Source organism: Hylobates moloch, unplaced genomic scaffold (assembly GCF_009828535.3).
Source record: "Hylobates moloch isolate HMO894 unplaced genomic scaffold, HMol_V3 SCAFFOLD_2, whole genome shotgun sequence".
Lineage (NCBI taxonomy): Eukaryota > Metazoa > Chordata > Mammalia > Primates > Hylobatidae > Hylobates > Hylobates moloch.
Window position 1 is genome coordinate 174,337,727 of NW_026652277.1, and position 16,807 is coordinate 174,354,533.

General features: G+C 46.9%; 1 protein-coding gene across 4 annotated transcripts in view; it reads right to left on the reverse strand.

Moving 5' to 3' along the window:
* RPS6KA2 (ribosomal protein S6 kinase A2) overlaps positions 1-16,807 on the reverse strand; it is a 456,813-nt gene that overhangs the window by 92,938 nt on the left and 347,068 nt on the right. For all 4 annotated transcript variants that reach the window (XM_032162339.2, XM_032162347.2, XM_032162329.2 and 1 more), the window contains 2 exons: positions 2,203-2,283; positions 127-206 (listed from right to left, as the gene is read on the reverse strand). In XM_032162339.2, coding sequence (XP_032018230.1) covers positions 127-206; positions 2,203-2,283 — 161 coding nt within the window. The remainder of the gene's footprint in view (positions 1-126; positions 207-2,202; positions 2,284-16,807) is intronic.

A 16,807-nucleotide genomic window follows, 5' to 3' on the forward strand; every position in this document is an offset into this window, starting at 1 on the left:
CATCCCTCCCACACACACGCACTCTCGCACGTGCTCACGTCCTCTCAGTGCTCTCCACTCCTCCTTCCCTCGAGTCCCAGACAGAAGCTCCTGCCCGCCCTGCTGTGTGATGTGGTGGCTGCTCACCTCTTTGGAGAGCCGGGTGAAGAGGTCCCCTCCCCGCAGGAAGTCCAGGATCAGGTAGAGCTTTCCTTCCGTCTGAAAGGCTGTGGGGGACAGAGACCACATTTTGACAGCTTGTCGAATGTCCTGTGGCGACATCGCTCTCTGGCTTCTCCCTGCTCACGGTGCTGCTTACTCCGGGAGACTGAGCCACTTGAGAAACGGCAGGACCCCGGCTGGTGACCAGCTCAGAGGGGCAGCACCCGGCAGAGGGGGTCTGACACTGTGAGCGCTGCCCCTCTCTCACTGTTGTTAGGGGGCCTTGAGATTTCTTTCATCTTTCTTTTTTCTCGCCTCCTTCCCTTTTTTAATCGCAAAGGAACTGAAAGATACACGGGGAGAAAGCTGTGCATATTGGAGCTGGTGTCGTTGCTGGCTTTTGTCGTAATGCATTAGTGAGCAGCCTGAAGATGGCTCTGGTGGGTTTGGAGGACGTGTCCTTTCCGTCCTACGGAAGTGCCTTCTTCCTACAGAACTCCACTCTGGTACTAGGGAAGCCCCCGCTTGCCTTCCTCTCTTGAGGCAGTTCTGGTGATGGGTCAGCCCAGTTATTTGTACATCAACAATGGGGCTCACGTCCTAGGTCTGGTCACTGTGAGCTGCAACTGCAGACTTTCTGTTTCAGGCCACAGGCAGGCTACACAGCTCCTGCCCACACTCAGCAAGGGCCTGCCTCCGTTGAGCAGGCACATAAGCATGGGAGGATCTAGAGAAGCCCGTCACCATCACTGCTGTGACGATGGTTGCTGCAGTGGCATTGGTGAGGCACTGCGTGGCGTCTATTTTATCTACAAAGGAAGTGTGGCTGGAAGGGATCCCAATATCCCTGCATACTAGAAAACGTTTTATTTTCTAAAAGTAAATGCTAGAAGCATCATAAATGTGGGGGTTTTAGAAACATAGCCTCTAGCTAGAAAACCCTCTGCCAGGACTGTGTAAACCGAGTGTGCATTAAATGTTCCATCCTGGGCTTGGCAGGCAGGTGGAGGTGCTGGGTCACCACCGAGGTGATATGGAGGTCTGTTTAAGTATCTTTGTAGGACACCCAGTTCTCAATTTCTTCAGAAAAGCACCCTAGCAAGTAATGTAAATGACATGGGGGATGGGACTTGACACCAGCCACTTGGCAGCAGCGGAGGGGGTAGTTTTTGGAAAGCCAGCCTCTGCGGCCTTCTCTGCCGGGAGGTAGAGGTTTGCAACTGCGCTGCCCACGGCCAAGAAGGAACGGCAGGGTACGCCCAGCTTCTGCAGGCCTCCTTCATCCTGTCCTCAGATTCACGCAGATCTCACTAACACCTCCCCGACATACCACCTTGCCCTTTGCAACCAAGAACAAACTACTAGTTTTATTGCTATTCCCTTCTGTACTTTGCTCATCTGGATTTTTAGGTGGGAAAGTTTAATGTAATAAGCCATGAATCTGCAGCCACCATCTCATCACATCTTTTTTAAATTTGAAGATTTCACTTACTGCTTCTCTGTTGGGATAAAAACGCAGACAGCAAATGAAGGGAAGTTGTGTGGCAAAGCAGCTATGTGGCCTTTGGTTAATTATTTGAGTCTCAAAACATGAAAATAATAAGTTACCTTGAATGGAAGTTTTGAGGGTTCAACGAGCTACTATCTTTAAAAATGATACTCATTTGAAATGAAGAAGGTGTTACCATTTATGGTTTAAAGAAATTATTGGGTCACAGAGTATTTTATTCTAAAACAACACAAAAATAAGTCATAGATTCACCCCAATCTAGGTTGAGATCTTCTAAATTATCAATGGTATGGTAATAATTTAATAATGGGTACCCCATCTAAAATTAGATCTTTGAGATGAAAACAGGGCTTCTTGCTCTTTCAAAGAAAATAAATACAGAAGAGATTAAGCGATCAGGATAGAAGGTGCCTTCATCCCTAGGCAGGGCAGGACTCTATGGTATAGGAAAGATTTTCTTCTTTCTGATCTGTTATTTCTTTTTCCATTTTCTTTGATCTGGAGAAGGTTGCCCTGGGTCCCCTCTAAAGTGTCATTTTGACTCCACTTACCATAATGAAGCTTCACAATGAAGGGGTGATTCACTTCTGCCAAGATGTCTCTCTCCATCTTCGATCTCACTCGGTCCCGAACTGCAAAGTAGAAAGATAAAGGCTTTCATGAGGCAGGAAATAAGAGTTCTGAGGAACACTGAACATGAAATATTAGATATAATTCCCACCAACTTTTCATTACAAAAATTTCAAACATATACAAAACTTGAAAAAGTTATACAATAATCCTAGATTTAACAACTGCTTACGTTTTAATACATTTGCTTTCTCTCTCTCAAATATATATAGATATATAAAAGTAAATGCTAGAAGCATCATAAATGTATATGATGTATAAATATATATATATGCATCTCTAGCTCTCCAAAAAATTAAAAATAAGTTGTAGGCAGCACAGCATGTTTCTCTGAGGTGCATGTGCAGGTGTCTCCTAAGAATAAGGACAGTCTCTTAGCATAACTCTAACACCTACTGTCCTACATAGGAAAACCAACAATCACTCCCTGAAACATTGAACATCCAATCTATATTCAGTCCTCCCCTCCATATCGTTTCCCGACCTAGGATCCAGTTTGATTATATTGGTTGTTAAATGTCTTTGTTTTGCTCCTAGAAGACAATGGTCCCATACCTAATTCCCTCCCCCTGTATTTTTTCATGGACTTTTTGGGAAGTCCAGGTCAGTTTTTGTCTATAGAATGTTCCACATTCTGGGTTCGTCTGATGGTTGCTCAATTGCGTTCTATAACTCTTGTATTTCTTGAAAACTGGAGGCGTGATAAGATTGGGGCTAAATGTTTTTGGTCACCAGGTGGTGCCTGTACTGTAGCCTGCCTCAGATCGGGGGTGCCGGCTGGGCTCACCCTCTCTGTGTGATGCTAAACGTGATGTGTGGCTGAGGTGGCAGGTCACCATCTCTCCATGGAAAAGGTCTTCATGTCCCTTTGTAACAAGCACCTGTGGGCTGATATCTGGCATGGAGTGACCTGTGGGTTCCCTAACAGTCCTTCGTCCGGTGGTGTTAGCATACACATGTGATCCATGCCTGAATCATTCAGGGCTACAGAACAGCCATGTTCACTTTTCTGATGGAACTAGAAATCAAGAAGAAGATTCCTTCTCTCCCTCTCCATGAAGATAACCATGGACCATGTACTTTCTGTTGAATTGAGAGTGTTACAGCAGTTACATATTCTTCTTAGTGCTCACACTATCTCAAGTGTGGCCATCTGGGAATACAGATGTAATTAGTTTTGATGCAAAAACAAATGAACAAACAAACAAAGAGCACCACTTGAGTAAGAACAGCTTTAGTATTCCCCTGGGCAAGCTGCTACACCCAGGGCAGTATCCGGGACCTCGCACAGCCCCATGAGCGACAGGAGAAAATTTCTTCAAACATTTCTACTGGGACAAATATGATAAGTATCGTATCATGGGCCAGGTATTTAAATTTATCCATATTTAGGACTTGTGATACATACTGCTAAAGTTTTATTTAAGAAATTCTTCACCAAGACTGCTGCAATAATAATAAGAAAATAGAAAATAACAAACTGGGAGGATATGGAGAACTTGGAACCATCGTGCATTGCTGATGACAGTGTAAAATGGTGCAGTCACTGAGGAAAATAGCTTGGTAGTTCCTCACAAAGAAGAAGAATTACTGTGCGACCCGGCAACTCTGCTCATAGGATACACATCGAAAAAAACCGAAAGTATGGATTTGAACAGGTTCATCCACCCATGTTCATGGCAGCATTATTTACAACAGAAAAGGAGGAAGCAACCCAAGTGTCCATCAACAGATGGATGAACAAACTGTGACGCTGTAGTAAATACACACACACGTACACAAACACACACACACGCACGATGGGCTATTACTCAGCTCTAAAAAAGAGTAAAACTCTAACACACGATATGAATGAAACCTCAGGACATTACGCTAAGTGAAATAAGCCAAACACAAGAGGACAACTATTGTACGATCCCACTTATAAGGGTTGCCCAGAATAGCCAGAATCAGAGAGACAGAAAGCAGAATCGTGGTGACCAGGAGCTGGAAGAGGGAGAACGGGAAGTCACTGTTTCCATTTGGGATGATAAGAAGGTTTTGGGTATAATATTGGTGAGGACAACATTGTGAATGTATTGACATCACTGAACTGTTCACTTACAAATGGTTAAAGTGATCAATATTATGTTATATATGTCTTACCAGTTAAAAAGAGAAAGTCCTCCCTCATTCCTGGGTCCCTGAGTTTCACTGTCTCAACTCCTGGTTTTAATACTCACACCTAAGATTCAGGCTGTCTGAAGTCCACCTTTGTCTTTGGTGTTGGGACAGTTTTGCTTTCCCATTTGGTCTGTAATAGTGTCTCCTGGGGCCCAGGTGGTGACCGGGGTGTGTGGTCCTGCACCCCAGCTCACTGTCAGTGTCACTGTGCCCTACTCTTGGCTTTGGTTTCCTCATATACAAACCGAATGAGATGGCTCCCACCTCCTGGGGCTGCCTGAGAAACCTGTGCAGTGATGCGTGTGCCACAACAACATGGGGACCGCCCACACTGTGCCGCTTCAGGTGTCATTGCAGTGACACCTTTATTATATGCTCAGATCCCCGTTTTTTTTCTCTTTTTTTCTGATCTCTCCTTGCTGTTCCACTGCTCTGCCCATCCCTCTTCTAACCCTAGACCCTTGTCATCACAGTGGTCCTGTGACATTCCTTAGAGCAGGGGGGTCCAATCTTTTGACGTCCCTGGGCCACACCGGAAGAACTGTCTTGAGCCACACATAAAATACACTAACACTAGCGATAGCTGACGAGCTTTAAAACATCACAAAAAAATCTCATAATCTTTTAAGAAAGTTTACGAATTTGGGTTGGGCTGCATTAAAAGCTATCCTGGGCCCCATGTAGCCCACAGGCTGTGGGTTGGACAAGCTTGCCTTACAGTCTAGACAGGCATAGACTAGGCACCCAGCAGGCAGTGCTGTGGGCAGAGCTGGGGGATACTGGTGTCTCCCCTAAACCTCAGCACGTCCCTCCCCAGTGGTCCTCGCAGTTCCTAATCCCTTGAGACCAAAACAGCAAGGTGGAGGGTGTGGGAGTGACTGCTTATCACTTACGCCCAAGGGGACACAGGAGGTCCTTCTTCTGATTTTATTGCCTAAAAGACCTTGGGGAGCATGCAATTCAACCCCATGTTCTTACAGAAGAGGAAACATGCGCACTGCAGTAAAAAGCATTGCTCAAAGTTAGATAGCTCCTGGTAGCCTGGAGGAAGCAGACCCTTGCCTGCCCCCCTCCACTGGGTGAAGGCCTGGTGTACGTCCCAGCCAGCATGCGAGCACTGTCCTCACTGCACACAGGGGCGGCATGGACTGCGGCACAGAAGACAAACTGCTGGGGAGGAAAAGGGGGAAGCAAGCAACCTGGGCTGAAGGAGATTTAGTGAGAGGGGCCACGAATGGAAACCACTGCCCCAGTCGTTCAAGTGGAGCACTGTGTTCAGAAGCCAGGATGGCGCAGAACACTTTCAAAGAATACAATTTCGTACCCCTGGCTACGATTTTCTCTCTAGAGTAATGACCCCGGAGTTTAGAGATTCTTTTCTTCCTCTCTGATTGTAGTCACTGTGTACAAACCTTTTCAGAAGGCTCTCCTGCAGAATTTAGTCTTGCACCCGCTCCTGTTTATCATTTGTGAGTTCATGTCTTAGTGATCTGGATTCTGTGTGCTGGTCAGGGTAGTTTTTCTTCTCTATGTGGGTGAACTGGAAAATAGGCCATAGGATCGCAGATTTTGGGGAGATGTGGGAGCAAAGGTAGGCTCGGTCTTCCTAGCCCTTTTGCAAATCAGACAGCTGAATGGTGAGGTCACAATTCTTGCCGCTTGGCCTCAAATTCCTTCCTCCCCCACCTCTTCTCCTGGGCCCACTCCTTTCCCATCACTACTTCTCAGTCTTCTTTGTGCTGGGTGTTTGGAATGTGACGAGGCAGGCTTTACCCTCCAGGAAGTGAGAGCTCAGTGGGGAGACGCCCTGTGGCGATGGCAGCAAGGGGCCACCAGAGGGTGACCAGTCCCACCCCTTGTGTGCTGGGGGAGCTGTGCATGCTGGGGGAACTGGAAACGGCCTGGTAGGTTTTCACAGAGGAGGGGCTAAGCCTACCCAGGAGCCTCCAGGTGCTTGGGCAGGAGGATACAGGCCAAGGGATGGCCCTGTAGGGTGGCAGCTGGGGTACCCTCAGGGATGCGGGTAGGCTGGTGCACAGAGCTGCAGTGCCACACTGATGAGGCCTGCGAGCAGGGACATGGGAGCCTGAGGAGCCAAGAGACCATGGAGAGGACTTTCCCACAGCACATGTCTAGGGCCTCTAGATTTAAGAGGTCATGTGGAGGACGCAATAGCAACATGGCCGGAATGGACAACGTGGCTAGAATGGGGCAAAAGGATACTGCTATCCAGCCCTGTGGAAGGACAGATCTGGCCTGGAGGAGGGAGAACTGAGACCTCAGGACCTCTCAGCTGCTGAGAATAAAAAGAAGGGACCTGCATCGTCCTAGCCCTCTGCCTGGGCGACTGGTGGAGAAATTAGACAGGAGAGAAGTTAGGTGGTGGGCAGGGAGAGAAGAGGCCACCTGCATTCTCGGCATGTCGAGTGCTGGGGACACGAGGGTCTCAGGAAAAGACTTGGTTTGGAGCTTTGCTGGAAATACAGATGCGAACGCCCACCCCACAGCAGCAGCCAAGCGTGCCCGAGGACCACCGGAGGATGTGTAGGATGACAGTAGGACCATGGTGAGGACCTCGGTGAGGGTACTGTTGTTCTGGGGAAGGAGGGACAGAGGATGCACCATGATGTGGTCTGCAGTGGGAAGACCTGGAGGAGACAGACAGAGAAATCAGGAAATGTGAAAGAAGTGTTTGGTGGCAGCAGATGCTCAAGACAGTCCACCAGGTGGGGACTGCAGGAGGCCGCTGGTGGAGCTGCGTGACTCATGGCCGATTCATCAGGGACGACGTGATGAGGACATCGCTCATCCCCGGGGAGGGGCCCGCAGCTGGGTCTGTGATGTGTTGGGTGAGTGAAGTCAGCATCTGTGTAACCCCTTGGTGTGACTTTTAGAAGCTCTGATATACTTTTTTATTAAAACATTTTATCCATTCATTCTTGAAAAAATAGTTCTTGATGTAGATAAAAATAAGAGAGCTTGTTTTATTACACACGACTGTAGTTATGCACCGGAGAGGACACTCTGAAGGGCAAAACCTCATATCAGCATCGGTGTGACGTCATTAGGATGCTCTCGACACATGCTGGAGATTGCTGGATGGAGCTCTTGTATCTACTACCCTGGCTCTGCAGCAGAGGAGAATGAATGTAGGGAGGAAAAGCAAAATGATTCACAGGGAAGATGTTACAAAGAATGTCTCTGTGAAAGGAAAATAAATCCTGGGGCCCCCACATCAATAAGCTAAAGGGAAAAGTCAAGCTGGGAGCTGCTTAGGGCAAGCCTGCCTCCCATTCTATTCAAAGTCACCCCTCTGCTCACTGAGATAAACGCAGATCTGATTGCCTCCTTTGGAGAGGCTAGTCAGAAACTCAGAAGAATGCGACCATTTGTCTCTCATCTACCTATGACCCGGAAGCCCCCTCCCCGCTGAAGACTGGAAAGTCTTCCCACCTTTGCTTCGAGTTGTCCAACCTTTCCAGACTGAACCAATGTTCATCACACGTGTGTTGATTGATGTCTTATGTCTCCCTAGAATGTACAAAACCACACAGTCCCCTGACCACCTTGGGCACATGCTGTCAGGACCTCTTGAGGCTGTCACAGGTGCATGTCCTCAACCTTGACATAAACTGTTTAAATTAACTGAGACCTGTCTGAGATTTTGGGGGTTCACATCTCCATTGCCCACCTCTCCCCTGTTACAGCCTCCAATAGCTACAGCCAGTGTGAGCACCAAAGAGTTTCAGGGAGTTAATGATGAAAGCAAACCTGGAATCTATTCACTCAGCACAAAGACCCCAAAGGAAGAAAGGACACAGTAGAGTCAGAAAGATTTCTTCAAAGTAAAAGCAAAGGCCTGGGCAGAAGACACAGGGCTCACGAACGAACGCAGGCGGGCTCTGCAGGAAGCCGGGGGTGGGGAGGTGGGGAGTGACCACACACAGTGGGAGGGGTGGGGAGGCTGCCCCTTCTAGGATGATTAAACAACAAGCCTCTCTCTCTCTGAGCTGCCTGCTGGCATCAAATAAAGTTAAAGTCAATAAGGAGAATTTCTCTGTCACACATCACACAGCAAACGGGGCTGCCACTGAGGACCCATGGGCTCTGCCACACCCTAGACTCAGAATGCTTCCACATGGGGAAATCCTCATGAGATGCATGTGGCCAGGCTTCCTATACTGTGCCCTTTATCTCAGCAGAGCAGATCCAGGCACGGCAGGGCCCGCGGGAGGACAGGCCGTCCGTCACCCCAATGTGCCTCCTCTTCTGGGTGAAGTCCCTGTTCCATCTGCCAGGCCCTGCATGCTCTAAAGCTGAGACCTGCTGAAGCAGCATGGCACAGAAAAGGGGGGTTCCTATTCCATCTTGCCATCTCCTTGCAAAGCTTGGTCTTTGACTCCGGGTAAGAGCATCTAAAAATCGTCTAAATAGGACTGATGTTATTGAATTCACATCCATTTGGAATGAAGAACATTGTTTAGCCACATGTCTCACTTTATGGCATTGGTAAGGAAAATTTGGTAAGTCTGGTGAAAAATTAGAGAAAAATAGATGTCTTATATTCAAATTTTGAAGGGACTATCTAGTTACAGTAAAAAAAAAAAATAGGTCTCCTCCCTATATCTTACACTAAAATAAATCCCAGATCTATTAAAGAATCACTTAAAAACAAAAAAACACAAAGCTGGCCAGGCACAGTGGCTCATACCTGTAATCCCAATATTTTGGGAGGCTGAGGTGGGTGGATTGCTTGAGCCCAAGAGTTGGAGACAAGCCTGAATGTTGGGAACAGGCCCCCAAATCTGGACATAAACTGGCCCCAAAACTGGCCATAAACAAAATCCCTGCAGCACTGTGACATGCTCGTGATGGCCTTGACACCATGACCCATCCAGGGCGGAAAACCACTTAAGGTGTTCTTAAACCACAAACAACAGCATGAGCAATCTGTGCCTTAAGGACCTGTTCCTGCTGCAGATAACTAGCCAGTGCCATCCTTTTATTTGGGCCCATCCCTTTATTTCCCATAAGGAATACTTTTAGTAAATCTTATGACTGGCTTGCTGTCAGTAAATATGTAGGTAAATCTCTGTTCGAGGCTCTTAGCTCTGAAGGCTGTGAGACCCCTGATTTCCCACTCCACACGCTATATTTCTGTGTGTGTGTCTTTAATTCCTCTAGTGCTGCTGGGTTAGGGTCTCCACGACTGAGCTGGTCTTGGCACCTGAGCAACATGGTAAAACCCTGTCTCTACTAAAAATACAAAAAAATAGCCAGGAATGGTCACATGCACCTGCAGCCCTAGTTACTTGGGAGGCTGAGGTGGGAGAATCTCTTGAGCCTGAGAAGTTGAGGCTGGGTGACAGGAGTAAAACACTGCCTAAAAAAAAAAAAAATTATAAAAAAGGTGAACACTTAACTGGTGCCTGGATGGGGAATCTTTTTTGTTTTTTAAATATAAACCATGGAAGAAATAACACAGGAAAGATAGAGAGTTACAAAATATTTACAAATTGGCCATTCAAAAAGATATAAAATTAAAAGGCAAACAAAAAAATATGGTTATCTTAAGCAGAAAAAAGGTCAAAAGCCAAAATAAATACAATATCCAAATACTATCATTATGCTTATAATAATAAATAAACGGAGAATCCAGCCCTGACAGTGAACGCAACATATTCCAGATTAAACCCATCAGTGCAGGGAAGACGTTTTTATAAGAATGTTCTGTACAGTTGACTCCCTGGGCACAATGTGGCCTAACACAAGTATACGTTGGGTTTAGGGTGGCAGAAAACAGGAAAAGGATGTGCTCATTCCAGGGCAGGGCTGTATTACTGCTGACAACACTGTGTAACCGACCATGCCTAGTTTCCATATATGAACGCAAGGACAAACTAAACAAGATGTCAAGGGACAAGGACAGTCATCGCACCGAGCAATGCCCTCAGCATATGAAATGCTAGGACTGGAAATGGCTCTTCGAGAGGGACTAGGGAAGATGTTCAGGTCTGTGAAAATTCTAGCTTTGCTGGGCAGAGCTGCAATCCACTGACCTCACCATTGCCCACCCTAGGTGGTGTCGGTCATTCATGGCCCATATCCAGGGATGGAATGAGAGAGTTGGAACCATGGATCTGCCAACTGACAGCCATGGAGTGATTCTTCCACTAAGAAACAGACAGTGAAAGCAAATGTTTCATTTTCTGATGCTAAGTACGTTCAAGCCACCTCTTTGACAGCCAGGGAGTCCAAGGAGTTTTCATTTCTAAGATCTAGATGTATAACAAAGAAAACCAAGTGAAGAGGTTTCTTCAGAAATGTCAGCAACAATTTCCTGTTGGGTAGTTCTAGACTACTGGAGACTCTGGAGCCAGGCCACTTGGGCCAGGCTATAGCCTCTCTGTGATGTTTATTCTCTGGTACTTAACAGGTTAGTCTGGAGTTGACTGGGGATTGCTACTATAGATGTGAAAAGAATAAATGTTCTAGGCTATCTTGAGATTTGCTAATAAATGGTAGGCACTGGGGATGAGTTAAAATATCACTGTCCTTCAAATCAGCCCTCTATTTGTGGCCAATCTGCCACGTTTCGGGTTTGGATGATGTGGTTTCCGTTGTTTACTTTGCTGTCTTCAGCAACCTGTGCCTACTGGTACCAGCTCTAACTGCCATGTGCTCTTCACCTGTCATGGCCCCAAGACAATCCCTGGGGGGCTGAGATGGTTGTGGAGGCACCAACAGGTTCACCCCACTGTGAAGGGCATACCGGTTTCCCTCCCAGGAAAACATGGCAGGAAGCACTTTGTGAGATTATCCTGGCAGGCATAGGATATATGATACGCAACTAGAGCTACTTTCTGGAACCCCTCTTCAAGGTGCCTCTTTTCAGGCAGCAATGCCTGCATTTGTGTTTCTGATTTTTAAATGATCTCCACCAATAGACATTATATGTATATTGCATTATATAGCATATTGTGGTGGTTAGTTTTATGTGTCAACTTGACTGGGCTAAGAGATGCCCAGAGAGCTGGTGAACCATGATTTCGGGGTGTGTGTGTGAGGGCGTTTCTGGAAGATATCAGCATTTGAATTGGTGGACTGAGTAAAGATCACCCTCCCCTATATGGGCAGGCACCATCCAGTCCACTGAGGGCCGGAATAGAACAAAAAAGCAGTGGGAGAGGAATCTGCTCCCTGTTGAACTGGGACATGCATGTTTTCCAGCTCTCGGACATCAGTGCCTGGTTCTTGGACTGAGACTTAAACCATTGCTCTGCTCTCCCCACACCAAGTTCTCAGGACTTCGAATTCAGACTGGAACTTACACCACCAGCTCTCCTGGTTCTCGGGACTTTGAATTCAGACTGGAGCTTATGCCACCAGCTCTCCTGGTTCTCAGACCTTTGGATTTGAACTGAATGACACCCCAGCCTTCCTGGTTCTCCAGCTTGCAGACAGAAGCTCCTGGGGCTTCTCAGCCTTCATACCCATGTGAGCTGATTCCTGTAATAAATCTCCCCCTAAGAAATGTATATCCATCCTGTTGGTTGTGTTACTCTGGAAAATCCTGAATAATACAGAATTTGGTACCCAGAAGTGGGATGCCCCTATAATAAAACCTGAGAATGTAGAAGTAGCTTTGGAACTGGGTAATGGGTAGAGGCTGGAAGAGTTCTCAGATACAGCTAGAAAAGGCCTATCTTGCCATGAGCAGACCTTTCAGTGTGATTCTGGTGAGCACTCAGAAAGAAAAGGAGAGCTGTAGAGAAGGCCTACATCTTCTTAGGGAATAACTAAGGAATCCTGAATGCTGATAGGAAGTCAGTACAGACCAGCCATCTCCACAGAAGCCGGCAGCGATTCTCCAAGGCAACAGAAACATGACCCTGCAGCCAACTCAGAGAGCATCAGGGCTGCCCACCCATGTCAGGCCAGGCACAAGAGCCCCAGGGTAGAATGATTTAAAAGTAGGGGCTACTCGTGCCTGGGACTGCAAGGGCACTGCCTCACATTATGGGCTGCCCACCCTCCAGCACTGCTGTCCCTGGCTGTTCCGGGTGCAGCTCTGCCTTGGGCAGACCCTGGTGCCCTGTGAGCCCCAGCAGTTGCCCTCTGGAGGGAGCAGGTGGCAAAGGCTGGCAGTGACTGTGTGGTTCTCTTTTCCCCACCATGGGGAGTACAGGAGCCTTGGGAGTGTGGCTGCCCCTACCTAAATTTCAAAGGTTGGGGTCTAGGCACAGAACCACTATGGGGCCATCCAACTACACTGGATTGGGTCACCCAAAGCTGTGAGAGGCCACCTGAAGCCGTGGGGCCAGGGACATGGAGAGCCGACCCCTGCCCTGCAAAGCTCTGGGGCAGGACCACCAACTTGGTATGTCCAAAAGGCAGGACCCCGGCTCCAGTGGGTCTGGAGGGCACAGCATCTAGTCAAAGAGGATTATTCTGGAGTCCTGAGGTTCCATGTTATTTTCCCTGTTGGGTTTTAGACTTACTTGGGACCTGTTACCCCTTTTCTTTCCTATTTCTCCTTTTGGAAAGAACATGTCTGTCATATGCTGGTCCCACCACTGGATTTTTGAGGCACAGAGCTCGTGTGGTTTCATAGGCTCACAGCTGGAGGGTGATTGCGGTCAGGATGAATCGTACCTTGGATCTCACTAATACAGAGAGATCACAGAGATACTGACATTGGGGATCAGAGGAAACCATATGATTTGGATGAGATGTTGGGCTTTAGACTTGAGTTGATGTGGGAATGAAGCAGAGGCTATGGAGATGGGATGAATGTGGGAAAGATATGAATTTTAGGGACTGGGGTGGAACGCTATAGACTGTGTATGTTCCCCCCACTAAATTCATATGTTGAAACCTAACCCCCACTGTGACGGTTTTAGGTGGGGCCTCTGGGAGGTGATTAGGTCAGAAGGGTGGAGCCCTTATGCATGGGATTAGTGCCCTTAGAAATGAGACCCCAGAGAGCTCATTCATGCCTTCCATCAAGTGAGGACACAGCCAGAAGATGGCTGTGAACCAGGCAGCAGCCCTCCCCAGGCACGAAATCCGACACAGCCTGGATCTTGGACTTGTGGCAGAACTGTGAGAAAAAAATTTCTGTTGTTTAGAAGCCACACAATCTATGATGTTCTGTGATATCTGCCTGAACGAACTAAGACACATATCGTATCATATTATAGCATACTGTTCTGTTCTGTTCTATCTAGGTGATAATACAAAGGAAAATTAAGGTTAAGATAAAATTAAATTAAATGCAATTCTGTCAGCTGCTGTGAAGATGAGAAATGGCTGTGTAAATGCACCTTAGGAAACCACTGTGTTGGGGACGTAGTGAATGCTGCACTGACCGTGCAGTGCCAATAGCTCTGCTGCCACAAGCCCACGGGACCTTGGCTTCTGCACACACCTCTGTGGGGGGCTGAGCATATGCAGATGGCCTTGGTGACCTGAAGGCCTGGCAGTCAGAGGCTCAATGATGCTTTGTGTTTGATGCAGCGCAACTGGAGGGATTTTGAAGACTGAGCTGACAGACACACTTTAGCCTGAGACTTACCAGCACTGAAGAGTGTGGGCTGTGCTAAGCTCAGTCTCCCCCACTGGGTGGCCATTGCCTGAGACTTCCTTTCTTTACCCCCAAAAAGGCTATTGAGCCTGAAATTATATCCCGAGCAGTCTCCCAGATGCAGAATAAAAGTCCTTCTTCCCACAATATCTTTTAGCTTTCAAAGGTTTAATTCATAGTAAAAAACAGGCTTCCATGAGCCATTGTGTTGCTAAACTTTTGGGGGGCAAACTTTTTACAGTTAATTACTCCACAAATAAAGGAAGAGAAGAAAACCATAAATAATAATAAGAAAAGTTAACCACACTGATTACCAGAATGGGCATGACTCCCCAAACGGTGTCTTTTTATTCTTCTATACTCAAGTATTTTTAAAAAGACTGATATGGTTACTTAACTGACTTCCTTAATAGAGAATCTTTGTGCAGAAAAATCTTAAGCCCATTACTCTTAAGTACTTACACTGCACAGGTATTAAAGATGACAAGTAATGAAAAAAATCTATTTCCTCCTTCTTGAATATCTGTAATTCAAGAAATGCAACTCTGGTAATAAACTCAGAGAGGACTCCACCATACAGAGGCGGGTGTATCTGTAATAAATCAGATGCCTGTTAGATAAGGGTGATGTTTACCTGAAATGCAAGAGACAGACTGAGATCGCACCTTACAAAGGGCTTGAGAAAGACAGAAGTCAAAGATGGCTTAAGGAGGAGACATTTTCATTTTGTTTGTCATCTTATGCAATTAAATGGGAAATGAATCCCTTGAAGAGTAAACACCTTTAGTACAATGAGCAGGGATGTAGCTTCTTGCTGAAGAAATGCAGGGAGTCTGTCATCTGGTGAGGATGGAGCTGGCCCAGGGAGGCCTGGGGACCCTGGGAGTTATCTTGGGATAAGCACAGGATTCTGACCTTCACCACTTCCAAACAATATGCTTTTGAGTAACTTTGCTGCCTTGTGCCTTAGTTTCATCATTCGTAAATAAAGATGATGATTTATAAAAATATAATAACAATAATAACAGTCCTCCCCTCTTAAGAGAGGGCAAAATTGTGCTTAGAATTTTCCTTACGTTTTTCCCCCCTGGGAATCTGAAGTCATCCAAATGGGAATCAAATGACATAAATGAATTAGCATATTATGGAAATACAATCTGTTCAAGCTACCAGATTGATCGGAGCTGAGTTTCTGAGTGACTCAGTGCCTTCTAACGAAGCATCTCAGCATAAGAGAGGAAAACAAATAAAGAGGTGCTGAAAATAACATTCTGGGGTTTGGAGCCAGACGGGCTAACTCCGAGGAGGTTCTATTTCAAGATGCTGTCATTGATACCTGTCTATGCGGGTCACTACATACAGCTCTGCATTCCCAGTGCCTCTGCAGTGATCCCATCTTACAGGACGTGCTCCACTGCTTACAGGAAGGACAGAGGGGGCCTTGACATGTTGCCAAGCTCGGACTGTGCTGCCTAGGCCCATTCCAGCATCTCCTGACTGCCGTGGGTGCCATGAGAGTGACCCACCACACAGCCGCCAAAAACACACACCAGCATAACCATCAGTGACTTGACTTGCTTAAACAGAGAGATTCTGCTCGAATGATTTTATTTTCTCCTTTACAAACAACTGAACACAGCTTATTTCCTTCCAGGAAGGGAATGCATATCTCCTCCAGGCTGAGAAAGTTGACTTGCAGGGAAAATGCTTGAAAGCTAGTTAGGCATGAAAACCCAGGTGCAGTCCTATCAGAAAAATCATCATTACCAAGAAATATTTCACGTAAGCAGCTCATTCCACATTGCGCAGAGCGCCTACCAAGACGAAGGAATTCCACATGGAGATCACATGCAGGCACCGGCCACCTTTAGTCATGAACATGATCACAGGCCTTTCATATTGTAACTGGAGGTATTACAGCTGAACCCAGACATCATTCTTTCTAACCAGGTGGCATCTAACTTCCTCCCCATATCCCTACTCAGCAGATCGAAACAAAACCTCAACCAGGAAAGTCCTAACACAGCTCCAAAGCCAAGCAGTCTTCATGGAGAAAAGGGCTGAAGGTGAACACAGCTTACACTTCCCGAGCCTTTGCTTGAGCCGGCAGCACTCTGCACTCTCTAACAAGGGAGAGCCTCACATCGGCAATGATGTGTGGCAGTTATCTATTCATACATCCTATCCCACTTTCAGCAGGGGGACACTAAGGCCAGGAGAGGCACCCCAAGGGGTGACACAGCTCATGGGGTTAGAGCTGGACTCAGGTCCAGGGTCTGGACTTAATGTTCCTGGACCCTGTATCAGGGATTCTCCATGTTGGCAGTGCCTTAGAGACACTGGCAGAGGCAGCTTTCATGAATTCTCACGCTCAGACCAACCAACTTAGAGTCTCCCAGAGGGGACCCAGGCATCAGCATTTTGTGAAAGTCCCCCAGGCCACTCCAGCTTGCAGCTGAGGATGAGAACTACTGCTCCATACAATACAGCCCGGCTCTTAAGGTGCGTGACCAGCCCTGTTTGATGATGAGGCTTGGTTCATTCTTGGTCTCACGGTTGGGAATACATTTCTTTGCAATATGTTCTTTTAAATCAAGTTCCCTTACAATACGAAGTGGGGATATTACCCCTTGGAATTCATTTTATGTGGAATGCATTATATAGAGCTGTTACCTGTAATGACTCCACGTTGAGTCATGAATATGGAAGCTTTGTCAAGTTAAAGGAGTCGAGCACATTTAAGGCATCCTTAAGTACCGGGGCGATAGGCAGCACCG